The sequence below is a fragment of the Chiloscyllium plagiosum genome, unplaced genomic scaffold, assembly GCF_037043375.1.
Source record: "Chiloscyllium plagiosum isolate Xiang-an unplaced genomic scaffold, Cpla_swu_hap1 HiC_scaffold_37, whole genome shotgun sequence".
In the NCBI taxonomy this organism is placed as follows: domain Eukaryota; kingdom Metazoa; phylum Chordata; class Chondrichthyes; order Orectolobiformes; family Hemiscylliidae; genus Chiloscyllium; species Chiloscyllium plagiosum.
The window spans coordinates 43,215,665-43,242,657 of NW_028270175.1; the positions used below are offsets into that span (position 1 = coordinate 43,215,665).

At 43.5% G+C, this 26,993-nt stretch overlaps 1 protein-coding gene across 2 annotated transcripts in view; it reads right to left on the bottom strand.

The window, feature by feature from the left end:
- LOC122540177 (ephrin type-A receptor 8) overlaps positions 1 to 26,993 on the bottom strand; it is a 530,533-nt gene that overhangs the window by 494,183 nt on the left and 9,357 nt on the right. For both annotated transcript variants that reach the window (XM_087980648.1, XM_043675512.2), the window contains exon 2: positions 26,240 to 26,304. In XM_087980648.1, coding sequence (XP_087836774.1) covers positions 26,240 to 26,304 — 65 coding nt within the window. The remainder of the gene's footprint in view (positions 1 to 26,239; positions 26,305 to 26,993) is intronic.

Here is a 26,993-nt window from a genome sequence, read left to right on the forward strand (position 1 = left end):
ATTATTCTCTTCTCCTCCCATTTATTATTCTTTTGGCTATTGCACCCTCACCATCTGACCCATTTGCTTCTTTTTTCACCTTGTTAACAGCTTTGGAACCATTATTTTTCAGCTTCTTTCATTTCCGAAGAAGTCATGTCACACTCGAATTGTGTGCTTACATCAATTACCTTGTATGACTATTGAACTATGATGTTGGTTTTGGGTTGGGAATACTGCTAATAGGGACTTAGGGAGGGTTAGACATTTATTTTAAAAGAATTTAGAAAGTGTTAAGTGTCATTTGATCAGTACATGGGAGATTGAAACATAGATGAAAAGAGTCTTTTCTTTCACTCACATATCACCACAGACAAACAGACTTACCTGGGGACTATTGACAGAGCTATGATTTAATGAAAATGATGGCTTTGGCTAGAGTATAGCCCAGGATCATGCTTGAAGGCTGCATTTGGCCTTCATGCAATTGTACAGAAAGCAAACTGAGAGCTAAATTTTGACTATATATTAGAATAGGATCCTTCATGAATCACAGCAGTTCAGGCAGCAACCGAGGAGCAGGAAAATCGATGTTTCGGGCAAAAGGCCTTCATCAGGAATACAGGCAGAGTGCCTGAAGGGTGGAGAGATAAATGAGAGGAGGGTGGGGGTGAGGGGAAAGTAGCATCGAGTACAATAGGTGAGTGGGGGAGGGGATGAAGGTGATAGGTCAGGGGGGAGGGGGGAGTGGATAGATGGAAAAGAAGATAGGCAGGTCAGACAAGTCATGGGGACAGTGCTGAGCTGGAAGTTTGAAACAGGTGAGGTGGGGGAAGGGGAAATGAGGAAACTGTTGAAGTCCACATTGATGCCCTGGGGTTGAAGTGTTCCGAGGTGGAAGATGAGGCGTTCTTCCTCCAGGCGTCTGGTGGTGAGGGAGCGGCGGTGAAGGAGGCCTAGGACCTCCATGTCCCCGGTAGAGTGGGAGGGGAGTTGAAATGTTGGCCACAGGGCGGTATAGTTGATTGGTGCGGGTGTCCCAGAGATGTTCCCTGACGTGGTCTGCTAGGAGGCGTCCAGTCTCCCCAATGTAGAGGAGACTGCATCGGGAGGAACGGATACAATAAATGATATTGGTGGATGTGCAGGTAAAACTTTGATGGATGTGGAAGGCTCCTTTAGGGCCTTGGATAGAGGTGAGGAAGGAGGTGTGGGTGCAGGTTTTGTAATTCCTGTGGTGGCAGGGGAAGGTGCCAGGATGGGAGGGTGGGTTGTTGGGGGGCGTGGACCTGACCAGGTAGTCATGGAGGGAACGGTCTTTGTGGAAGGTGGAAAGGGGTGGGGAGGGAAATATATCCCTGGTGGTGGGGTCCATTTGGAAGTGGCAGAAATGTCGGCGGATGATTTGGTTTATGCGAAGGTTGGTAGGGTGGAAGGTGAGCACCAATCAACCCCACTGCCCTGTGGCCCAACATTTCAACTCCCCCTCCCCCTCCCACTCTGCCGAGGACATGGAGGCCCTGGGCCTCCTTCACTGCTGCTCCCTCACCACCCAACGCCTGGAGGAAGAACGCCTCATCTTCCGCCTCGGAACACTTCAACCCCAGGGCATCAATGTGGACTTCAACAGTTTCCTCATTTCCCCTTCCCCCACCTCACCCCAGTTCCAAACTTCCAGCTCAGCACTGTCCCCATGACTTGTCCTACCTGCCTATCTTCTTTGCCACCTATCCAATCCCCCCTCCTTCCTGACCTATCACCTTCATCCCCTCCCCCACTCACCTATTGTACTCTATGCTACTTTCCCCTCACCCCCACCCTCCTCTCATTTATCTCTCCACCTTTCAGGCACTCTGCCTGTATTCCTGATGAAGGACTTTTGCCCGAAACGTCAATTTTACTGCTCCTCAGATGCTGCCTGAACTGCTGTGCTCTTCCAGCACCTCTAATCCAGAATCTGGTTTCCAGCATCTGCAGTCATTGTTTTTACCTCCTTCATGCATCATTTTGACACTTCCCTTAATACATCAGATACCTTCATGCATCATCCCTTTGCAGGACTAAAGACTTGGTGTTAATAAAATTAACAACATTGTTTCACTGTCTTTATCCTTTCGAAACTGGGTTACTTCACTCTGACAGGGGGTGGCACCACTTGCTGACTGACTACAACTAAGAATCTAACTACCAGGCCCACTGTCAAGGAAAGGCCACCAGCACTCTCAAAGATCCATCCCACCCTGGCAATGCTTTTCTACAACCTCTGCCACTGGGAGAAGGAACAAAAGCGTAAACATACATATCAGCCGGTTTCGAAACAGTTTCTACCCTACTGTTGTTAGAATATTGAGCGGACTCACAAATTCTTAACATTCACCTGTGTTTTTGTTTTTGATGCTGTTTGCCTATTATTTACTTATCTATGCTACTTAACTCTGTGATCTGTCCATACTGCTCGCAAGGCAAAGCCTTTCACTGCGCATCGGCACACATGACAATAAATTCAATTCAATTCAACTAGTCATTAACATTCCCAGCCCATGAACCAAGAGCAAGGAGTCACAAATAGATGCAAGATAAATGACCAGGTCATCTACTTTGGTGCTAAAGGTGCAAATGTAGCCCTAAAGACAATATAGATCTTTGTTTTCCTCTTCAAATTGTGCCACTGGACATTTTACACTGATTTGCAAAATGATACTCTCTCCATTATTGTCTTGAAGTGTTAATCTAGATTTTTTCATTCATTCAGTGGATATGTGTGTCATTCTAGGCCACCCTTCATCCTTAATTGCCCAGAGAGCAGCTAAGAATCAACCACAGTGTTGTATGTCTGGAGTCACATGAAGGTCTGATCATGGAAGGACAGCAGTTCCTTTCCCTAAAGAACATTCGTGAACCAGATGGTTTGTTTTTCTGATAATCAATTGTAGTTTTATGGTCATCATTAGATTCCATATTTTATTGAAACTTAGAAGATAGGAACAAGAGTAGGCCATTCAAACCTGCTTCTCCATTATCTTTCTATTCTCACTTTCATCCTATACTCTTTGATCCCTTTGGCCCTAAGAACTACAGAATTCAAATTCCACGATCTACCATGGCAGGATAAAAACTTGGGTCTCTGGCTTAGTAGTTGGGTAATAATACCATTTGGACATCGATTCCCCTAATACTTAAATTCAGCTCAGACCCAGAAGCTGCTGACTCAGATGCAAAACCACTTTCTTGCAGACAAAGTAAACAGTCCCTCCCTATGTCCTGCAGATATCTCAAAGCACTTTACCATGAGTGAAGTTTTGTTCAGCTTCAGTCCCTGTCAATATGGAGACATGCCAGCCAATCTGTGTATACTCATCAGATTATACTGTGTATGGGTGCCCATTATCTCTAATATATCTGAGCTTCATAATTAGTATCACATTCTGTGGCGAGCTGGAGTACTTGAGCTTTCCATGACAGCTGCCGGATGTATAAACATTATTTCTATCCAGGATCGGTAAACATATTGAGATGATATGAACAAGCTGTGCTACCTCCTAGAAAGTTCTATAAAATAGCATTGTGACTCATAAAAGACAGATTTACATGGTCCAGTTTCCATGAGGAAATAATACTTGTCGTCAGTAATACTTGAGTATTACTGACGACAAAAGAGATAGTCAGTCGAAGCTGTTTGTCTGGCATGCACCAGGACACATGCAAGAATATGAAATCATAAAGTGAGCAACAATTTGCTCTGCATGTGAAAAAATTACTGGCAGTTTGGCAAGTCAGCTTCATTTGGTTGAACTATCGCCAAAGAGTTATTACCCCACTGTTCTGTGACATTATGTCCATTGCAATTCATCTCATGATATCAGTGTCATATTTGGCTGACTGACCTATGAGTAACCAATTGTCAAATGTGAGGGAAGGAGGGAGGGAATAAGGAGGGAAGCTTAAGCCAGGAAATTGCTGGAAATTATTTTCACCCTGCGGAAACGAGTCATATTGAATTTAGCCTGCTGTCTCCAAAAGCAATTTGGAAGCAGTTTGAAAACAATTGCCACTCTCAGAGCCTTATAAAAGTGTCAGTGGCCTTGTCATTCATAGTTGTGATAACCGAAGCTTTAATCCATTTTATATAATTCATTCTGGTTCAAATAAAGTTAGAAATCACACAACGCTAGTTTATAGTCCAACTAGTTTACTTGAAATCACAAGCTTTCAGAGTACTACTCCATTGTCAGATGAAGTGAGGTAGGTGCTCAGGCATAGAATTTATAATCAGAGAGATCAAAACATTACACAAATGGTGTGAGCGGAGTGTCAACAAGCTGAATAATAGATCTCGGTGGTGGGGGGAATCAAGAGTGTTAGATGGTGTGCTTAAAGTGTCAATAGCTGAATAACAGGTGAAGGGATGACCTATAAACTGATTAATTGAAGCAGAGAGATAACTACAAAAATTTTAAAATAAGGTAGTGCTGGAGATAAATCGAATGACTGGAATAATATGATAGGTATAAGAGTCGCATACCAAGCATCTAACCAAAGTAACAAATAATTCAAAACTGTACAAACTACCTCACATACTCCAGGCAAGGACACCCTGAGGCATGGTATATTGGTGAGACCATGCAGATGCTCCGACAACGGATGAATGGACTCTATGCACCAATTGCGAGACAGGAATGTTCCCTCCCAGTCAGGGAACACTTCAACGGTCAAGGACATTCCGCCTCCGATCTTTGGGTAAATGTCATCCAAGGTGGCCTTTGAGATACACAACAACATAGAATGGCCGAGCAAAAACTGATAGCTATGTCCTGTACCCATGGAGACAGCATCAGCTGTGAACTTCGGTCAATGTTCCGCTATATATGACCCCATTATCATGTTTTGTATCCGTAAAATCTTCCTTACTGTCCTGTTTTGACACTATCACTTTGATAACTTGTTATGATCTCTCTACCTTAAATCAGTTTGTGCAGTTTTGTAGTTTAGCCAGGCATTTATAATGTGGCCACCTGGGGATAGTATCAACAGAAACAACTGACTGGGCACTTCCTCAGAGCTGAAAAATGTGTTGCTGGAAAAGCGCAGCAGGTCAGGCAGCATCCAAGGAGCAGGAGAATCGATGTTTCGGGCATAAGCCCTTCTTCAGGGATAATGCCCTGAAGAAGGGCTCATGCACGAAACGTCGATTCTCCTGCTCCTTGGATGCTGCCTGACCTGCTGCACTTTTCCAGCAACACATTTTTCATCTCTGATCTCCAGCATCTGCAGTCCTCACTTTCTCCTAGTTGATTTTAACTTCCTCTGAGAGGGCATGAACACATTCTTAAAGAGAGCTAGCCTGATGCCATGAAAAGTGCATTGGGTTTGGGATAGCGTAATAGAATCAGTCAGACAGCTGGTGTGGGCTTGCTACTTGTGGCCCTTATCCTGGCAAGATCTTCCCATTAACTGAAAAATCACAAGTTGTCATCAGTCTTTCTCAAGTCATATCATAGAGTGAGTCATAGAGTCATATAGCAAGGAAACAGTCCCTTCGGTCCAACCAACCATGCCACCCATGTTCCCAAACTAAACTGATCCCACCTGCCTGTGCTTGGCCCATATCTCTCCAAACCTTTCCTATTCATGAACTTATTCAAATGTCTTTTAAACGTTGTAAGTGTACCTGCATCCACCACTTTCTCTGACAGTTCATTCCACACACAAACCATCCCATATTAAAATATTGCCATTCATGTTCTTTATAAAACATCTCCTCTCACCCTGAAAATATGCCCCTCAGTTTTAAATTCTGCCCCCGCAGGGAAAAAACATTTATTATTCACCTTATCTACACCCCTCATGACTTTGTAACCCTCAATACGGTTACCCCTCAACCTCCTACACTCCAGTCAAAAAAGTTCCAGTCTTTCCAGTCTACTTTTGACAATTATTGGCAATGACCAAAACCTTCAGATTTTACTTCATTATTTAGCTTACTCCAAAGGGTGATTTTTCTTCTAAAGCTGGAATCAACTTAAAATATGGCCATGTTAAAAAATGTCATTGTATGTTTTTATTTCAGTAAAAAATATGTAGTTTTCAGTCATCAAGCCTTGAAATGTTTCTGTGTTACTCTTTCATCCCTTGGTGCCAGGCTGGAATGGTACCAGTCCTTGGAAAACTCCCACCTGTCTGTCAACCACAAGGATCGAGCTAAAAAAAGGCATTTGGCCAAATTCCTCCCCGTTTCTTTATGGGTCCAGAGAATTGTCAACACCTCAGTAGAAGACAATGGCTTTTGTGTTTTACTTTGTGGGAGCTGCTGGCGAGACCAACATTTATTACCCATCCCTTATTCCCCAGAGGGCAGTTAAGAATCAACCATATTACTGTGTGCCTGGAGTTACGTATAGGCCAAACCAGGTTAAGATGGCTAATTTCCTTCCCCAAAGCATGTTAGTGAACCAAATGAGCTTTTACGTTAACCGAAAGTGTAATATTGTTAAAGTAGCTTTTTAAGCTCCAGATCTTTTGCTTAATTCAAACATTACCACCTACCACAGTAGAGTTCCAACCCACACCTTTGGAAAAGATTAGCGTGTGGCTCTAACTACGACTCCAGTGATGATACTGCTGTACGGACATCTCACCATATTCTTACCAGTAGATTTGACGGAATATTACAGAATATCAACAGCATTTAAAAGGAGCAGGTAAATCAGAACAATTGAATAGGAACACAGCAACTTAGGAGCAAGAAAATGCAATTCAGCACTGAAAGCCCGCTACGCCATTTAATATGATCATGGCTGATCTTCTCTTGGTCTCAACTCCATTTTTCTGCCTGCTCCCTACAGTTCTTTATCCTGTTTTTCATCAGAAACACATCAATTTCTTTCTTGAATCTGTTGATTGATTCTGCCTCCATTGCACTCTTGGGCAGTGAGCTCCACAGATTCACAACCTCTGAGAGTATTGGTAGAGTAGAGTAGCTTTTCATTTGCCATTTCTACCATATACAACTGATACAGTAAAAAGGAGAGTGTTCCTCCAGGACTGAGGGTGCTACATGGACAGCACAAAGCACATGATTGGACACTGCATAAAGTGCACAAGAATGCAAAACACACAGGTTACATGTAACAGAATAACGATAAATAATAGACATTTTTCTAGCAGCAATTCGAAGTCGTGCAAAGAATTTCAGATGGAAAAGAGTCCGATCATACAGTGTTAAGGAGCCTGATGGCTTGGGGGAAGAAACTGTTACACAGTCTGGCCATGAGAGACCCAATGCTCTGCTTTCTTCTGCCAGGTGGCAGGAGGGAGAGGAGTTTGAGTGAGGGTTGTGTGGGGTCTTCCACAATGCTATTAGCCTTTCAGATGCACTGTGTGGAATAAATGTCAGTAATGGAGGGAAGAGAGACCCCGATGATCCTCTCAGCTGTCCTCACTATCTGTTGTAGGGTGTTACGATCTGAGATGGTGCAATTCCCAGACCAGGCAGTGATGCAGCAACTCAGGGTCCTCTCAATGAACCCTTTATAGAATGTGATGAGGACGTGGGGTGGGAGGTGGGCTTTCCTCAGCCTGCACAGAAAGTAGAGACACTGCTGGGCTTTCTTGACTATGGAACTGGGATTGAGGGTCCAGGTGAGATTCTCCACCAGATGTACACCAAGACATTTGGTGCTCTTCGCGATCTCCATGAGAGAGCCGTCGATGTCCAGTGGAGAGTAAATGCTCTGTGCCCTCCTGAAGTCAACAACCATCTCTTTTGTCTTGTCCACATTCAGAGACAGGTTGTTGGCTCTGCACCAATCTGTTAGCTGCTGCACCTCCTATATGTTGACTTGTCATTCCTGCTGATGAGACCCCGTATCATCAGTGAACTTGATGTGATTTGAGCTGTACATCACTGCACAGTCATGTGTCAGCAGGGTGAATAGCAGTGGACTGAGCACACAGCCCCTAGGGTGCCCCCGTGCTCAGTGTGATAGTGTTGGTGATGCTGTTCCCAATCTGGACTGACTGAGGTTGTTTTGAACCAATCTCCTCTCACTCTATATCTATTCCCTCTTGTTCAATACTGTCCCACAAGAGAATACTCCACAAGGGAATACTGTCCCACAAGGGAATAAAGTTCCACATCTACTTTATCAATCCCCTTTCGTATTTTATATACCTCAACCAGATCTCTCCACCATCTCTCCCCCACTCCAATTCTTCTTCAATGAGTACAAGCCCAAGCTATTCAGCAAGTCCTCATACAAAAGCACTTTTATCCTTGAAATCAATCTGGGGACCCTCCTCTGAACTGACTCCAATGCTATCACATCCTTCCCCAAGTAAGAAGACCAAAACTGGACACAATACTCCTGATGTGGTCTCACCAATACTTTATACAATTGTAAAACACTTCTTTACTTTTATAATCCAGTCCTCTTGCAAGAAATTCCATTTGCCATTCTTATTATATGCTACACCTGCCCACTTTTTGTGATCCATGTTCAAAGACGCCCAGATCCCTTTGCACTCACACACTTTGAATCTGTTTCCCATTTAAATAATAATTTTCTCTTTTGTTTTTGTGGCCAAAATGAACAACCGTGCATTATCCAGATTAACCTCCATCTGCCCGATTCTGGCCCATTCTCCAAGTCTACCAGTATCCATCTGGAAACTCTTTATCTCCTCATCACTGCTGCTTTCCCACCTATTTCAGTATCATTCATGAACTTTGCTACATTACCCTCTCTTTCTGTTTGCAGATCATTAACAGAGATTGTAAATAGTGGAGGTCCAAGAACAGAACCATGCAACACCCTATTAGTTACAGTTCACTATCCAGAGGATTTATTTATCCCGACCCTCTGCTTTGTGTCAGTTAGTCAATCCTGTATCCAAGCCAATGATTTACCCCTAACCCCCAAGGATCTAACCTCCTGGATCAGTCTTTTATGTGGCACTTTGTCAAACCTTCTTAGAAGTCTAGATATACCACATCCACTGGATCCCCATTATGTACATTACTGGTTACAACTCAAAGAAATCCAGCAAGTATGTTAAACATGACTGGCCCTTCATGAATCCGTGCTGACAGTGGTGAATTGAGCATTGTTTTTCCAAGTGTTTAGTTATCTCCTCCTTTATGATTGACTCCAGCAGCTACCGAGGTCAAACTTTCCAACTTTTGCCTATCTCCTTTTTGGAATAAGCGTTTTGGAATAAGGAAGTTTTCAATCTAATGGTACTTTCCCAGAATCCAGGGATTTTGAAATATCATACTCATGCATCCACTAACTCTGCTGCCACCCAAGGGTGCAGGCCACTAGGCTTTGGGGACTTACTTAACTTTAATCCCATCCGTTTACTTAATACATGTCCCTAGTTATAGTAATTTCACCAAGTTTCTCTGTAGTAACTGCACATTTTGGGAAGAAACTATTATCTTCCATGGGGAAAATAGAGACATGGGTCATGTTGGTGTTTATACTGGGAGGAGAAAGTGAGTACTGCAGATGCTGGAGATCAGAGCTGAAAATGTGTTGCTGGAAAAGCGCAGCAGGTCAGGCAGCATCCAAGGAGCAGGAGAATCGACGTTTCGGGCATGAGCCCTTCTTCAGGAATCCTGAAGACGGGCTCATGTCCGAAACATCGATTCTCCTGCTACTTGGATGCTGCATGACCTGCTGCGCTTTTCCAGCAACACACTTTCAGCTCTGGTGTTTATACTGCTCATGGGTCTCCTTCCATTGGAATGTAGGAACATGATGAGGCCATTCAACCCCTTTAGTCTGTTCTGTGCCACTCACTGAGCTAATGGCAGATCTGTGACCTGTCTGAGTATTCTACTTGATTTAAACATTCTGAGGATTCTTGACAGGCTAAATGGGAACAAGATGTTCCCTCGTATGGGAGAATATACAATGGGTCACTGTTCAAAAGATAAGAGTTGGCAATTTAAAAGACAAAAGAAGAAACATAACTTTTCAAAGTTAGTGTTAATCTTTAAAACTTTTGTGTAAGCAGAGTTGTTGAATATTTTTGAGGTGCAGGTAGTTCAAATCTTGTCAAGAAGATTCTAACTGTGACTGAGATGATAGCAATGGAGTAGGCAGCATCTGGGTGTAGTCTTGTGGTCATCCTTGCTGTTCACTTCCCTTTTTTTCCCCTTTTCTCTTTCTTCTCTTTTGAATTTGTTTTAGTTTATTTTAAATTTACCCTGTGGAGAAAGTGGCAATGACAGCATCAGAGCATCGCAGCAGCTGACAGCCTGCAGCAGGTGTAAAAAGAGGCCATTCAGCCTATCTGGTCTGCACCAAACCCGTGAAGAGCCTCTGATCAAGACCCAGCCCCCACTCCCCCACCTAATTCCCGTAAACTCCATTTACCAGAGCTAATCCACCCGACCTATGCATCCCTGGACATCCCATCTTGTTGAATGGCGGAATAGGTCTGAGGGGAAGTATAGCCTACCTAAGCTCCTTGCTCATATTTTATTTTTCTTAACGCTTTTAGATAACAGCAACAAAAAGCTGATTTAAAACCAACAATTGACTGAACATTAATTGCTGTACAGAGAGTTCTTCTGTCCCCAAAAACAAGACTTTATGTGGAGAAATGTTTTCTAATCTGAATCTCAGAAATCTCAGTTTTACACAATACCTCCTAATCCTAGATTTCCCAATCAACAGAAATAGTTTCTACCCACCCTTTCTGTTTATCCTGAATTGCTGAAAACTTTGATCAAATCATCCTTAACCTTCTGCAATCCAGGGAATACAACTCCATTTTGTATAAAATCTCTTCATGGTCTAACTCTTTGAATCTAGGTATTATTCTCATAAATCTGCATTGCAGTTCCACCAAAATCAGTGTGTCATTTCATAAGGTGTGACGTTCAGATCTTTTACAGTAAACCAGGTACCGTCTATAGTTGCAGCATAATCCCTTTTTATTCCAAGAATCACCAGTAACCTTCCCTGTCCCCACATCTCCGGAATTTTTCTTCATGCAGAACGAGGAAATGGCAGAGAAATTAAACAAATATTTGTATCAGTCTTCTCAGCATAAGACACAAGAGAAAGAGTATAAATCTGGGCTAAAATATTGAAGTACTTAAGGGAATTAAGATCAGCAATCACCAGTAATTTTCAACAGCTTCCAAGGTTCTAGACCAGTCCTAATGGATTGGAAATTTGCAAATGTAATAGAGGGAGATAGAAGACAGGCAACCACAGACCAGTTAACTTGATAGCAGTCATTGTGGAAATACTGAAAGTTCTTGTGAAGGAAACCTTAACGAAATACTTAAGTAAATATCAGATCTAGTCAACATTTTTATACAATAGGCAGATCATGTTTGGCAAACTATTTGAGGTTTTGAGGATGCAGATAAAGGGGAACCAGTGAATGTAATATACTTAGATTTCCAAACGGCAATCCAAAACAATGCTTTGTGAAAGGTGAATGCACAAGACAAGGTCCGGGGTGTTGGGCATTGGTTAAAAGAAGCAAATGGGAGGGATATATGGAGCATTTTCAAGTTAGTAGGCTCTGACTAGAGGAATCTGCAAAGAAAAGTGCTGGGAACTCAACAATTTATAGACTATATAATAACTTAAATGGAGAGACAGAGAGCAACAAATCTAAATTTTCTGATTTTATTATAAATAGGTATAAATGGTAAGCTGTGAGGAAGAGACAGCAAGGCTGCAAATAGATTAAGTCAGAATTAATGAATGGACAACTAGATGGCAGATGGAGTTTAATGTGGAGAAGTGTCACTTTGGTCCCAAGAATAGAAAAACAGCATTTATTTTAAAAGACATGAAACTTGTAAATTTTGTTGTTTAGAGAGACTGGGATACATTTATACCAGGAACTTTGGTTCATATGCAGATAATTTTGAAGCCAAATGGCATTACAGTCTTTATTACACAGAGATTGGAGTACAAGACTAAGCAAGTATTGCTACAATCATTCAGGTTTTCAATAAAACAGCACCTAAAGTACTGTGTGCAGTTTTAGTCTCACATAAGGATAATGGTATCATTCGCAGTGGTACAGGAATGTTTACTAGATCGGGCCCTGGGATGACAGGATTGTTTTATGATGAGAAGGCTGAGTATATTGGGCCTATATACTGACTGGGAGAAAGTGAGGACAGCAGATGCTGGAGATCAGAGCTGAAAATGTGTTGCTGGAAAAGCGCAGAAGGTCAGGCAGCATCCAAGGAGCAGGAGAATCGACGTTTCGGGCATGAGCCCTTCTTCAGGAATTCCTGAAGAAGGGCTCATGCCCGAAACGTCGATTCTCCTGCATCTTGGATGCTGTCTAACCTGCTGCGCTTTTCCAGCAACACATTTTCAGCTATATACTGACTGCACTTTCAGAAGATTGAGAGGTGAACTCACTGAAACTTACAAGATTTTGTAGAGGCTCAATAGGGTGGTTACTGAATTTTCTACTGGCTGGGGTAGCTAAAACACAGGGACACAATCTTAGGATAAGGATTTAGAACTGAGATGATGAGAAATTCATTTGCTAAAATCACAAATCTTATGAATTCTTGATCAAATTGGGCTGAAAGCAATCTCTAACACCATCAAGGGGAAAAGCAAAATATTACTTCCAAGACCAGCCAGCCATTCAAATAACTGGAAGCTGTTTGGTCCCAACAGCACCACTGAAAATGATGGCCACTGCTGGGAATATGGTGGGTATCCAGAAGAAAAAGAGCTGTGATTGATTCTTGAACAAAAGTGAGCGTGGGGTCTCAGTAGAGTCAGGTAATCAGTCCTCAGTTTTTGCGGCCTGGGTGGTGGAGTGTTTGAACTGGACAGGCCAGGGGCAGGGCGAGAAGGAAAAATTGGAGGAATGGGATAACCTGGGATTTGGCATCCAATTGGCACAGAGGGCCTAAAATGGAGGCATCATCAAACCATGGGGAAGAGTGAGGTCTGCAGATGCTGGAGATCAGATTGAGAATGTGTTGCTGGAAAAGCACAGCAGGTCAGGCAGCATCAGAGGAGCAGGAGAATTGACATTTCGGGTTTTGCTCCTCGGAAGCTGCCTGACCTGCTGTGCTTTTCCAGCAACACACTCTCAACAGCATCATCAAACCACCTCCAGTCCCTTCCTACTACCAGTACAGCAGGATTTATCTGAATCTGGGCACTTGCAGCGGCCTTTCCCCACTGTAGGTAAAATCCCAGCAACGGTGGGAGGTGGTCCTGTTGTGCCATTCCAGAATGGGTTACTGAAGGAGGACATTAAACTTGTGTTTGTCCTCCAAAGCAGGAATTCACCTAATGCTATTTCCCTGGCTTCTCCCCATAACTCTACACATGCTTCATTTTCAGGTAATCTAATCCCTTTTCGAATGCCTCCAACAAACCTGCTTCCCCTATAGTTCTAGGCAGCACATTCCTGACTCTACTCACTGGCTATTTGAAAAATATTGAAGAGTCGGAGTACTTAAAGGACTCCTGTACTTGCTGCCTGTTTCTTCTTTACTGCCTGGTGGCCCTCATTCACTGTCTCCTTAGCTGTGGGCTAAACACATCTAGAAATGTGCTTTCCACACAGCTCTCAGACCCTTGGATGCACTGTAGTGACTTCAGCATCTGCTGAAGCTTTGAAATCTGGAGGTCAGGTTGCATAAGTTGATGTCACTTCCTGCATGTATGGTTTTCCAGCTCAGCGCAAACATCTTAGAGCTCCCACACATTTGAGGGTGGAGGAGCCGAACTGTTGCTCTAATTATTAGATAATACATTTTGTTGCTACTAATAAACTTTACTCATAACAATAAGCATGACTATTTAAAAAGTAAGACTCACAAGCTACTCACTTCCTTTCTGTTGACGTCACTTAAATTGAGGAAGTTAACTAATTTTTTTTCCCCATAATATTTTTGAAGTTTTTAATTTCCCAGCTGCCTGGACTCCATTTTTTTTTATTTTTGAAGAAAGGGAAACACTCACCAACCAATCAACTCAGTGATGTCTCTGAGTTTTCTTTCCAAATTCAAGGTTACCTCTGTTCCCTGGTCCTATAGCCACTGCCCATTGCAGCTGCTGTCTCTTCAGGTGACTGACCCACTTAAAGGCCTCAACTGGACTACCTGACCTCCCCTACATTGGCACAAATGTAGTGGATGTTGGTGGCAGGTGCCAGGAATGGCGCCACTGGCATGGTGTCTAATGTTTCACTCTCCCACCCCATCCCCTACATAGCTGTACAATTGAACCCAACATTTCCCATAATGTAGTCACTTTACATTCTTATCTGTATCTCCATAAATACCCAAAATAGCATTCCCAATTTGGTTACTGTTGTTTATATTTTGCTGCAATTAACATCCTTTAGATTTATCCAAGCAGAAATAGCATTAAGCACAAAGATAACTTGTCTATGAAGCTGCTACTCTGTGAGGTTTTGCTGCCCTTTTTATTGGAAGGCTAAAGTACAAGTTTTTTTTACAAGTGGCTATAGGAAAACAGTTTGCTCTTACTGGTAGTGTTCTTACTGGCTATGCAAAGGCTATGTGGGAGAAAGTGTGAGCTCTGTACTTTTGTAATTGACTGACAGTGAGAGGTCTATTTCTTTGTTAGGGATGCTGAAAGGTCTGTGTTTATTCAGCTATTAGCAGCGTGACATCTGCATTTTCTCAGTTACTGGCGCCATAAGCTGTGCATTTTATGTTACTGACAGTGAGTGATCTAAAATTTATTAAATTACTGACCTGCAATATTTGAAGAGTGAGGTTAGCATTTTCAAATCTTCTCAGTGTGAAGCCTGTATTTTATATGGTCACTAAAAACATTGCTCCATTACCAACAATATAACTGACAGCATGTTGCCTACTTTTCCCTGATATTGATAATGAGGTCTGTGATTATCTCCGTTTCTAGGGTGTGTTTACTGTGTTATCTCCATTACTATCTGTGAGAAGTCTGTGTTTTCTGTTAATGACAGGACATTTTCTGTATTTTTACCATTTTCAACCATGTTACTTGTGATCTGAATTTTCCATGACTGACAGGCTGAAGGTTTCATTTTCTTGATTACTAAGGCAGTCAGGTTTTCACACTTTCTCTGAGGATGTGATTGGTGCTGTTACTGCTGGTGACAGTTTGAGGCCTGCGTTTCCCCTGTCTCTGACAGTGAGTGGTTTTGGCTTTCTGCTATGCAGACAGTGAGAGGCTTGTGTTATAGGTCCCTGTTTCCATTACCTCTGTGTATTATGGTGATTGGCTATTTGAGTTCTTTTTTTCTTTTTCGATCCCAGCAATGTAAAGTTTGTGTTTGGTTAGTTCCTGACTGGGTACAGTCTGTCCTCTCTGTCACAAATAATGGAATCTCTGTAATCCCTGTTATTGAGAGTAAATTTTAGGTGTTTGGTCTATGACAGTTTCTCTTTTGTGTCAGTGAGAGATCTGTGTTTTTGTTTTGGATTGTCTGCTGTGACGTTTTCTCAGCTACAGAGTTGGTGAGGCATGTGTTTTGTTCAAGCCCCATGGAGACCAACAAACCAAAAAATTAAATTTACCAAATAACTACAATGTGAAAACCCTAATCCCACCGCAGGTGAAAACAAGTCACTCCAGAACCAAGAGGCACTGCTTTATCACTTGGGATCATCTATTCAGGACAGAGATTAGGAGAATTATTTTATCTCGGAGGGTTGTGTGACTTGTGCTACATTGCTGGAATTATCATCTCAACACCATGTCTGTCTCCTTTTGTCTGACTTCAACCAGTTCCACTTTCTCTTGTCAGTTAGTGTGTGTCTCAAAAAGTACAAGCTCTGAAAGCAGGGACTGCAGCATAGATTCTCTATTACACATAATGGAACTTCTCGGTTTCTTTGACTAGTGTGAGGACTATTGTGAACAATATTTCTAATTAATGGTAGCACTTTTTTTTTGCATTACTGATAGTTGGAATTATCTTTCTTGCTCTGCTCCTGTGTTTCTCAGTTGCTGCCAGTGCATGGTTGTTTTTCTGGATTACGAACTGCATGAATGTTTTAAGAGGTATTATAATGACAGATATTTCTGTCAGTTTTCAGCCTGTGTTTTCTGTTAGCGACAGTCTACACTCTGTGCAGGTTGTTTCTGATAGGGTATGGGATGCCCTTTTACTAACAGTGTGAGGCCTCTGTTGTCTAGGATTGTAATGGAGATATTTTAATGTTTATGAAGTTTGTATTTTCTTTGTTACTGAGTGTGAGGCTTGTGTTATTGTGTTACTGACAGTAAGAGGTCTACTTATTTCTTTGTTTCTGATTATGTGAACTTTGTGTTTTCTCAGTTACTAAAAAGAGAAAGATCTTTTTAACAATATTACTATATCTGTGAAGTCTCTTTTTTTTCCTTATTTTCTTGATTATTGGGTTTGTGTCTTTTGAATTACTAACAGAAAAGATGGAACTCATGCTGTCGGTTTTATAGTCACTAACAATGTTGAAACTAACATTTCCTTGCTACTGATTATTTGAGATCAGCATTTAATGATACACAAAGTACGAGGTCTGTACTTTCTATTGTTCACTCACAGCTGGAGGTCTGAATTTACCAAGTTATGGACAATATAAGCTTCGAGTTTTCTTATTGTTATCCATTGTGTCTTTTGTCTCCTGCTGACAGCATGAGGTCTGTGTTCCTTTGATTGGTACTAACAATGTGAGGTCTGTATTCTTTTGAATGTACTGACAGTGTGAGGGCAGTGTTCCTTCACCTGTTAGTGTTGGTGAGAGGTTTGTGTTCCTTTGGCTATTACTGATAGTGTGAGGGCTGTGTTTGTCTGTTACTGACAGTGTGATTTCGATGTGTTTTATCTGTTAACCACAGTGTGAAATTCTTTTCTTTTCTCTGTGTGACCCACACTGTGAGATCTGTCTTTTCTATGCTCCTGACTGCATGGAGTCTGCTTTTTTTTTTCTGGGTTACATTCTGTGGTTGCATTTTGTCATGTCTTTTTATATTTTTTATGGGGTTTGGCCAGTATTTTTGCCCAAGATAGCAATTAGGAGTCAACAACATTGCTGTGGGTCTAGAGTCACATGTAGGTCAGATAAGGAAAGGATAGCAGATTTCCTTAGCTAAAGTAAAGAGGACAGATTTTCATAACAACCAAAAAGGCTATATTGTCATCATAAGGTTAACTTTTTATTGATATGGAGATGCCGGTGTTGGATTGGGGTGTACAAAGTTAAAAATCACACAACACCAGGCTATAATCCCACAGGTTTAATTGGAAGCATGAGCTTTCGGAGCGACACTCCTTCATCAGGTGGTTATGGAAGGAGCAGTGCTCCAAAAGCTAGTGCTTCCAATTAAACATGTTGGACTATAGCCTGATGTGGTGTGATTTTTAATTTTTTATTGAATTCAGATTTCATCATCTGCTATAGTGGGCTTCAAACTCATATCCCCAGAACATTCTGGATGACTAGCTTATGGCATTACCACTACACTGACAACTCCCCTATTACTTATCATGATTGTTACTGGTATGAGGTTTGTTTCCTTTATTGCAGAGAGTGTGTGGATTGTATGACTTCTTTCACTAACAATAAGGTGTTCAGCTTCCTCTTTTAGAAAAGACAGTAATTCCATTAGTTTTAAAATAGTTATGGGAAATGGTAGATCTGGTCCACAAGTTAAAGTTCTAAACTGGGGCAAGGCCAATTTTCATGGTCTTAGACAGGAACTTTCAAAAGTTGACTGGGGGAGGCTGTTTGCAAAGGGACGCCTGGTAAGTGGAAGATTTCAAAAGTGAGCTGATGAGGATTCAGGGCCAGCAGGTTCCTGTTAGAGTGAAGGGTAAAGCTGGCAGGAGTAGGAAACCCTGGGTGACTTGAGTTATTGAGGCCCTGGTCAAGAAAAATAAGTCGTCATATGTCATGTACAGGTAGCTGGGATTGAACTAATTCCTTGAGGAGTAAACTTAAAAGCAAAATCAGAAGGGCTCAAAGGGGATACAAGATGCCTTTGGCAGATAAGGTAAAGAAGATTCCAAAGAGATTCCATAAGTACACAAAGAGTAATTAGGGAAAGAATAGAGCCTCCTATAGATCAACAAGGTCATCTAAGTGTGGAGCCATAAGACATGGGTGAATTCTAAATAAATATATCTCATCAGTATTTACCATCGAGAAAGGTGTGGATGCTAGGGAACTTGGGGAAATAAAGGGAAATACAGTATCCACATTATAGAAGAGGAAGGACTGTAAGTCTTAAAAGGCATTAAGATAGATAAATCTCTGGGACTTGATGAAGTGTATCCCTGGGCCTTATGGAAGTCTAGGGAGGAAATTGTGGAGCCCCAAGGTAGAAATTTCTTTCATTGATGGTCTTGGGTTAAGTTATTGTGAGCTGAAAATGTGTTGCTGGAAAAGCGCAGCAGGTCAGGCAGCATCCAAGGAGCAGGAGAATTGACGTTTCGGGCATGAGCCCTTCTTCAGGAATTCCTGAAGAAGGGCTCATGCCCGAAACGTAGATTCTCCTGCTCCTTGGATGCTGCCTGATCTGCTGCGCTTTTCCAGCAACACATTTTCAGCTCTGATCTCCAGCATCTGCAGTCCTCACTTTCTCCCCAGTTAAGTTATTGTGTCAATATTTAAGAAAGGCTGCAGGAATATGCCTAGGAACTATAGACTGGTGAGCCTTACATCCTTGGTGAGTATCTTATTGGAGGAGTTTCTAAGAGGCAGGATCTAGAGGCATTTAGAGACGCAAAGATTCATTTAGAGTATTCAGCATGACTGTGTGCATGGGGAATTGTGTCTCACTAATTTGATTGAGTTTTTTGAAGGGGTGATCAAGAAAGTAGATTCAGGCAGTGTTAGATGTTGTTTACATGGACTTTATCAAGGACTTTGACAAAGTACCTCATGGTAGGTTATTGAGAAAGGTTAAATCTCACAGGATCCAGGGAGAGGTAGCCAATTGAAGATAAAATTGGCTTGATGGTAGAAGACAGAGGGTACCAGAAGAGGGTTGTTTTTCAAACTGGAGGCTGTGTGCCATAGGGATCAGTGCTGGGTCCACTGTTATTCGTTATTTATATAAATTATTTGGATGAGAATTTAGGAGGTATGGTTAGTACGTTTGTGGATGACACCAAGATTGGTGGTATAGTGACAGTGAAGAAGGTTATCTGGGAATGCAGCCTGATCTGGACCAACTGGGTCAATGGGCTGGGAAATGGCAGATGGAGTTTAATTTATACAGATGCAAGTTGTTGCATTTTGGTAAAGCAAACCCAGGTTGGACTTTCACAGGTAAGATCCTGGAGTGAATTATACAACAAAGAGATGTTGGGGTACTATGACTTGAGATATACACACTTTGTGTGTAACTGACATTGAGTTTCCTGAAGGCCTGCAGTGTGAGGCCTGCGCTTCATGAGTGGCTGGCAGTGTGGGGCCTGCGTTTTGTGAGGGGCTGACAGCATGAGGCCTGTGTTTTTTGAGGGGCCGGCAGCAAGAGGTTTGTGCTTTGTGAAGGGCTGGCAGTGCGAGGCCTGTGGTTTGTGAAGGGCTGGCAGTGCGAGGCCTGTGTTTTGTGAAGGGCTGGCAGTGCGAGGCCTGTGTTTTGTGAAGGGCTGGCATGTGAGGCCTGTGCTTTGTGAGGGAAAGGCAGTGCAAGACCTGTGTTTTGTGAGGGGCTGGCAGCGTGAGGCCTGTGTTTTATGAGGGGCAGGCAGTGTGAGGCCTGTGCTTTATGAAGGGCTGGCAGCGTGAGGCCTGTATTTTATGAGGGGCAGGCAGTGCAAGGCCTGTGTTTTGTGAGGGGCTGGCAGTGTGAGGCCTGTGTTTTGTGAGGGGCTGGCAGTGTGAGGCCTGTGCTTTATGAAGAGCTGGCAGTGCGAGACCTGTGTTTTGTGAGGGACTGGCAGTGCGAGGCCTGTGCTTTGTGAGGGGATGGCAGCATGAGGCCTGTGTTTTGTGAGGGGCAGGCAGTGCAAGGCCTGTGTTTTATGAAGGGCTGGCAGTGCAAGGCCTGTGTTTTGTGAGGGGCTGGCAGTGCATGGCCTGTGTACTGTGAGGGGCTGGCAGTGCAAGGGCTGTGTTTTGTGAAGGGCTGGCAGGATGAAGCCTGTGTTTTGTGAGGGGCTGGCAGGGCGAGGCCTGTGTTTTGTGAGGGGCTGGCAGTACGAAGTCTGTGCTTTGTGAGGGGCTGGCAGTTTGTGGCTTGTGTTTTGTGAAAGGCTAGCAGTGCCAAGCCTGTGTTTTGTGAAGGACTGGCAGCCTGAGGCCTGTGCTTTGTGGAGGGCTGGCAGCTCGAGGCCTGTGCTTTGTGGAGGACTGGCAGGGCGAGGCCTGTGCTTTAAGAAGGGCTGGTAGTGTGGGGCCTGTGTTTTGTGAGGGGCTGGCAGTGTGAGGCCTGTGCTTTATGAAGTGCTGGCAGTGTGAGGCCTGTGTTTTGTGAAGGGCTAGCAGTGCGAGGCCTGTGGTTTTTGAGGGGCTGGCAGAGTGAGGCCTGTGTTTTGTGAAGGGCTGGCAGTGCGAGGCCTGTGGTTTGTGCGGGGCTGGCAGTGCGAGGCCTGTGGTTTGTGAGGGGCTGGCAGTGCGAGGCCTGTGGTTTGTGAAAGGCTGACAGTGCAAGACCTGTGCTTTGTGAGGGGCTGGCAGTGTGAAACTTGTGCTTTGTGAGGGGCTGGCAGAGCAAGGCCTGTGTTTTGTGAAGGGCTAGCAGTGCGAGGCCTATGGTTTGTAAAGGGCTGGCAGTGTGAGGCCTGTGCTTTGTGAAGGGCTGGCAGTGTGGGGCCTGTGTTTTGTGAGGGGCTGGCAGTGTGAGGCCTGTGGTTTGTGAAGGGCTGGCAGTGTGATGCCTGTGGTTTGTGAAGGGCTGGCAGTGTGAGGCCTGTGTTTTGTGAGGGGCTAGTAGTGTGAGGCCTGTGTTTTGTGAGGGACTGGCAGTGTGAAGCCTGTGCTTTGTGAGGGGCTGGCAGTGTGAGGCCTGTGGTTTGTGAAGGGCTGGCAGTGTGAGGCCTGTGGTTTGTGAAGGGCTGGCAGTGCATGGCCTGTGTACTGTGAGGGGCTGGCAGTGCAAGGGCTGTGTTTTGTGAAGGGCTGGCAGGATGAAGCCTGTGTTTTGTGAAGGGCTGGCATGTGAGGCCTGTGCTTTGTGAGGGAAAGGCAGTGCAAGACCTGTGTTTTGTGAGGGGCTGGCAGCGTGAGGCCTGTGTTTTATGAGGGGCAGGCAGTGTGAGGCCTGTATTTTATGAGGGGCAGGCAGTGCAAGGCCTGTGTTTTGTGAGGGGCTGGCAGTGTGAGGCCTGTGTTTTGTGAGGGGCTGGCAGTGTGAGGCCTGTGCTTTATGAAGAGCTGGCAGTGCGAGACCTGTGTTTTGTGAGGGACTGGCAGTGCGAGGCCTGTGCTTTGTGAGGGGATGGCAGCATGAGGCCTGTGTTTTGTGAGGGGCAGGCAGTGCAAGGCCTGTGTTTTATGAAGGGCTGGCAGTGCAAGGCCTGTGTTTTGTGAGGGGCTGGCAGTGCATGGCCTGTGTACTGTGAGGGGCTGGCAGTGCAAGGGCTGTGTTTTGTGAAGGGCTGGCAGGATGAAGCCTGTGTTTTGTGAGGGGCTGGCAGGGCGAGGCCTGTGTTTTGTGAGGGGCTGGCAGTACGAAGTCTGTGCTTTGTGAGGGGCTGGCAGTTTGTGGCTTGTGTTTTGTGAAAGGCTAGCAGTGCCAAGCCTGTGTTTTGTGAAGGACTGGCAGCCTGAGGCCTGTGCTTTGTGGAGGGCTGGCAGCTCGAGGCCTGTGCTTTGTGGAGGACTGGCAGGGCGAGGCCTGTGCTTTAAGAAGGGCTGGTAGTGTGGGGCCTGTGTTTTGTGAGGGGCTGGCAGTGCGAGGCCTGTGTTTTGTGAAAGGCTGGCAGTGCGAGGCCTGTGGTTTGTGAAGGGCTGGCAGTGTGAGGCCTGTGTTTTGTGAAGGGCTAGCAGTGCGAGACCTGTGGTTTTTGAGGGGCTGGCAGAGTGAGGCCTGTGTTTTGTGAAGGGCTGGCAGTGCGAGGCCTGTGGTTTGTGCGGGGCTGGCAGTGCGAGGCCTGTGCTTTGTGAGGGGATGGCAGCATGAGGCCTGTGTTTTGTGAGGGGCTGGCAGTGCGAGGCCTGTGTTTTGTGAAAGGCTGACAGTGCAAGACCTGTGCTTTGTGAGGGGCTGGCAGTGTGAAACTTGTGCTTTGTGAGGGGCTGGCAGAGCAAGGCCTGTGTTTTGTGAAGGGCTAGCAGTGCGAGGCCTATGGTTTGTAAAGGGCTGGCAGTGTGAGGCCTGTGCTTTGTGAAGGGCTGGCAGTGTGGGGCCTGTGTTTTGTGAGGGGCTGGCAGTGTGGGGCCTGTGGTTTGTGAAGGGCTGGCAGTGTGATGCCTGTGGTTTGTGAAGGGCTGGCAGTGTGAGGCCTGTGTTTTGTGAGGGGCTGGTAGTGTGAGGCCTGTGTTTTGTGAGGGACTGGCAGTGTGAAGCCTGTGCTTTGTGAGGGGCTGGCAGTGTGAGGCCTGTGTTTTGTGAGGGGCTGGTAGTGTGAGGCCTGTGTTTTGTGAGGGACTGGCAGTGTGAAGCCTGTGCTTTGTGAGGGGCTGGCAGTGTGAGGCCTGTGGTTTGTGAAGGGCTGGCAGTGCGAGGCCTGTGGTTTGTGAAGGGCTGGCAGTGAGAGGCCTGTGGTTTGTGAAGGGCTGGCAGTGTGAGGCCTGTGGTTTGTGAGGGGCTAGTAGTGTAAGGCCTGTTTTTTGTGTAGGACTGGCAGAGTGAAGCCTGTGCTTTGTCGAGGGCTGGCAGTGTCAGGCCTGTGCTTTGTGGAGGGCACCAGTATTTTGTTTTTGTCTGACAGGCTGAAAAAGAACTAGGACCCAACAGTTACATAGACTCGCAGACTACAGCTTAAAATAGTAAAGATTTATCCACCCATGGCAGCTTTGCTTTTATATGCAAAGGTGAAGAACAGGAATTTGTTTCCAGCCTAGACCTCATCATTCTGTGTTTCTATTCTCAGATGAGCAGTGTAATGTGCATTCCCTCTTTTAGAGAAAGCATGGTTTGTTTTTGTTTTGAATTTTGCTAATCTGCATTTTGGCTCTATAGGATGGCGGATAAAAAAATAAAGATTATTTTCCCAGTTTATGCAAAGTATTTGCAGCTTTTCAATTTGCACTTGCCAGTCACTAATGAAGAGTCCTTGAGGCTAAATTTTCCGAGGTGTGATATTCCAATTCAGACCCCCAGAGAAATGCAGGGTTTACCTGATCTGGTGAGCTGTCTAGTATCAGAGTCAAACCATAACCTCTGTTTTTTCCAACTGTACCTGCCTTCTCCTGGTAGTTATAGGTCCAAAGCCTTTTCAGAAGGAAAGAATGTGACACATGATGTGGTAGACTGGAGCCGAATTGTATGTCAAGAGTGGGAGAGAGAGTCAGATGTCAATCTGAGGAATTATCTAGAATTTGGAAACTCCAAAAAGGTACCCTCCCAACTCTGAGTAAGAGTCAAAGACATTAGACAGCTCCAACTCAATGACCTTAATAGCTACAAAAACAGAAATTGCTGGAAAAGCTCAGCAGTCTTGCAATATCTGTGGAGAGAAATCAAGTTTAATGTTTCAGGAATAATGACCTTTTCTCAGAACAGACCTTAATAGTTACCCCATGAAAAGGTAGAAGGTTTGAAACCTGTTTTAACTCCTGGCTAACTATAAAACAGAACCCCCAATGGAAATTACAACTTCCTACAATTCCTGAGAAGTCAATGCTTTGGGATTTCTGAGGGTCCCTTAGCACATCTGGCGGGATACATACTAACTGGAACCAGGAGGATTGATGTAGCCAGAAAGCTGGCTGGAAATGCGTTAGATTTTATGAGTATTTACAGTGAAAGGACTGTAAGACATGGAGAATAAATAACATTTTTATACCTTGTTAGTCCTTTTCTGATTCATGTGAAACAGGATACCTGCCCACTGTTCAGGTAGGGATTTGTTCAACTGTACCTTGGTCCATAAGAATAGAAAGAGGCCCTTCAGTCTCTCCATACTGCTGTACAAAATGGCTGTTCCACTCCTCAACACCATTTATGACCTTAGCACAACATCCCTGGATAACAATGTTTCCTCAAAAAGTGTGCAAAATGTCCTGTGCATTTCGATAAAGAGGCCATACAGAACCGCAAGCTCGAGTGAGGGCGGGGATGAACATAGAAAACCGATCTCTGATATGTGAGAGAACAGATGCAAGAAATACCAATTTCAGACGCTTCCTACCCAACCCAAATGGACCAGAAAAACATCCTACATAGTATTAGGTCAGGAAATAGCCAACAGCATCTCTAAATATCTTCAACAAAGATGATGATAATGACACATGATAATGAGAGGCTCCTTTTAGGACCTTTACATTGAATTTGTTAGTACTGAACAGAACATCTATCAAGTATATGATGAGAAGAAAGACACAAAGCTTGTGTCAGTGGATCTTAGGGAAACGGAAATAGTTTTGATCCATTTAATGTTGGAAAAGTGGCATCAGAAATCGGAACCCTAGAGTAATACGAGATAATAAATGGCACTCAAAAGATAAATCTAGATTATAACTTCAAATTGTGACAATAGGATAAGAAAAAAACAGCTTTGTTGATATCCCTCATTTGCAGTTTTATATATATAAAATTTGGTAATACACAACGTACACAATGCTAAAAGGAGACAAGCAGTTGAAATGTTTTGAACTGCAATCGACAGAAGGTCTTACTGTGCAGTAAATCTGAGAGCAGTTTTCTCCACTGACAGGATGCTGCTGTCAAGCCAAAAAGAAGTTTGTTTTCCACAAATTAGAAATGTGATATAAACGTTTCAGTGAAGCCAGGTATTTAGGCTGCATATCCCTGTGACTGGTGGACGATATCAATGATCTTTATTCAGTACTACTTCGAGAACATTTCATTGGCCTGTGTACAATAAGGTTTCACCAGACAGTAACAAAGAGCAGCATTTGGTTGAAGCTGAGACAAAACTGAAAACTACCTTTGCTGACTGCACAGAAATGTTTTTCTGTTAGTAGCAATCTCATGATCAACATGATATATCTTTCAGTCTTGGGAAACATTTCTATTTAACTAAATCATTTCTGGGAAAATTACAATCGATGTATTCTTATCCTTGCTTGTTCTGAAAATTGAACTTACTCAAAAACAATTCTTGTGACTGCACAAATGCATTGAATTGACAGTTGCATGGACTGGGATTAGCGGACACTTTTCCATGTGTTAGTTCTCCAGGTGTGACATTCCGCCCTTTGTAACCTTCTTTACAATTAGGCTTAATGTTAATTAATACTTTAGACCTTTGGATGTATGAGTGATGTGATCATGAAGTCCCGCCCCACTTAAGTTTGCTGTGAGTAAAGTCCTATCAGATCAGGAGATCCAACAGCTGGAGTGTAGGATTTCCAATGAGCAGTGAGTTTGTGTCCAACCCACCAGAAGGGAGAGCCCTCATTCGGATTGATGAGGACCTGCGTTGAAGTCGGAAAACATCCAATTGGTGGGGCAAGGAAGGGAAGAGAATGAACTGAAAGAAAATTGCTGCAGTTGTATCAGGTATTTCAAATGCTACCTCATCCTATCTCCTGATCACTGGTGCATAAAACAATAATCAAACCATGAGATAGTAATAAAACTAGTTACACTTCAATATATTGTCAAAACCAGGGTTACAAATTAAAATCCACTTAAATCATTCACTTTGGACCATAATTCAAGCCTTGTGGCTTATAATTCTCTTGGAAAGATATATAAATGTGGAACACCACTTCTAGCAGCGCTATATGGATGTCAAAGCCCAACAACTGCAATTGCTGTAAAATACCACCTCCATGCACCACCTCCAATCCTCGCTGATACAATTAATAATGCTGACACTAATTGTTTTCCCATGTACCAAATATGAAACACAAATAAACAAAAGTTTCCAATGAACCAATCTTATAGTAATAATCCAAGAGTGGAGATAGAAGCTAAGGAAGGTCTCTTCAAACTTCAGCCAATGCTCTTTTTAACTGTTATGGGATGCTTTCAGACCAGCTGTGCTGCTTGTAACTCGGACTAACAGAATAAGTCTGAGGTAAGGTTAGACCCAAAGGAAAATCAAGTAATCACAGTTTCTGCAGACTTATAACCACTCGAATGCCTTACACATTTTTCATATTATAAATAAAAATTGTCCCATCATTGTATTAAATCAATGATTCTTTTTGTAAATTGACTTCACTTACCCCATTGTGAGGATAAGTCAGCCACCCCCAATCTCCTTGTATCGATGCTGTATCTAGGAGATTAACTGAAAATACAGAAGAATATTTCTCATGTACAGTTTACAACATAAGTGAATGTTCTACCCTTTATTTATAAAATGTACGTAAACGAATTCTATTAGTGTGCATAAGAGATTACTTAAAACAATACAGGATTCATCTGACAGTTTCTACTCTAGTCCACAGTAGTAAATTAAATTCTAAAAATAAATTGCATAATTATCTGTTTGCAAAGAAGACAACTTTCTAATCACATAGAAAATCACTGGCCCATGCTTAAAAAGTAAATCTCTGAGCTTTCTGTCTCACTGCCTACAGATTGTTCTCCTCTGCTGCTCATAGTCACACCAATGTGAGGTGACAGGGCTACAGAGCATTTTTAACAGGTGCTCAACATACAAACAAGGAGCAAGAGGAGTCACTTGACTCTTTGAATCTGCTGCGCCATTAATATGACAGTGGCTGATCTGATTTTAATCTCAGTTCTACCTTCTTGCATATCCCTGATAAGCTTTTAATCACTTGGTTCCATTGAATGGACAGCCAATACCCGAAGGAGCAAATTACTGCAGATGCTGGAATCTGTACTGAAAACAACAAATGCTGGAGATCACAGCTAACGTTTCGAGTCTTCATCTGAGCCCTGATGAAGAGTCATCTAGACTCTTATGTAGTGAGCAGCACGGTGGCAAGCACTGCTGCCTCACAGCGCCAG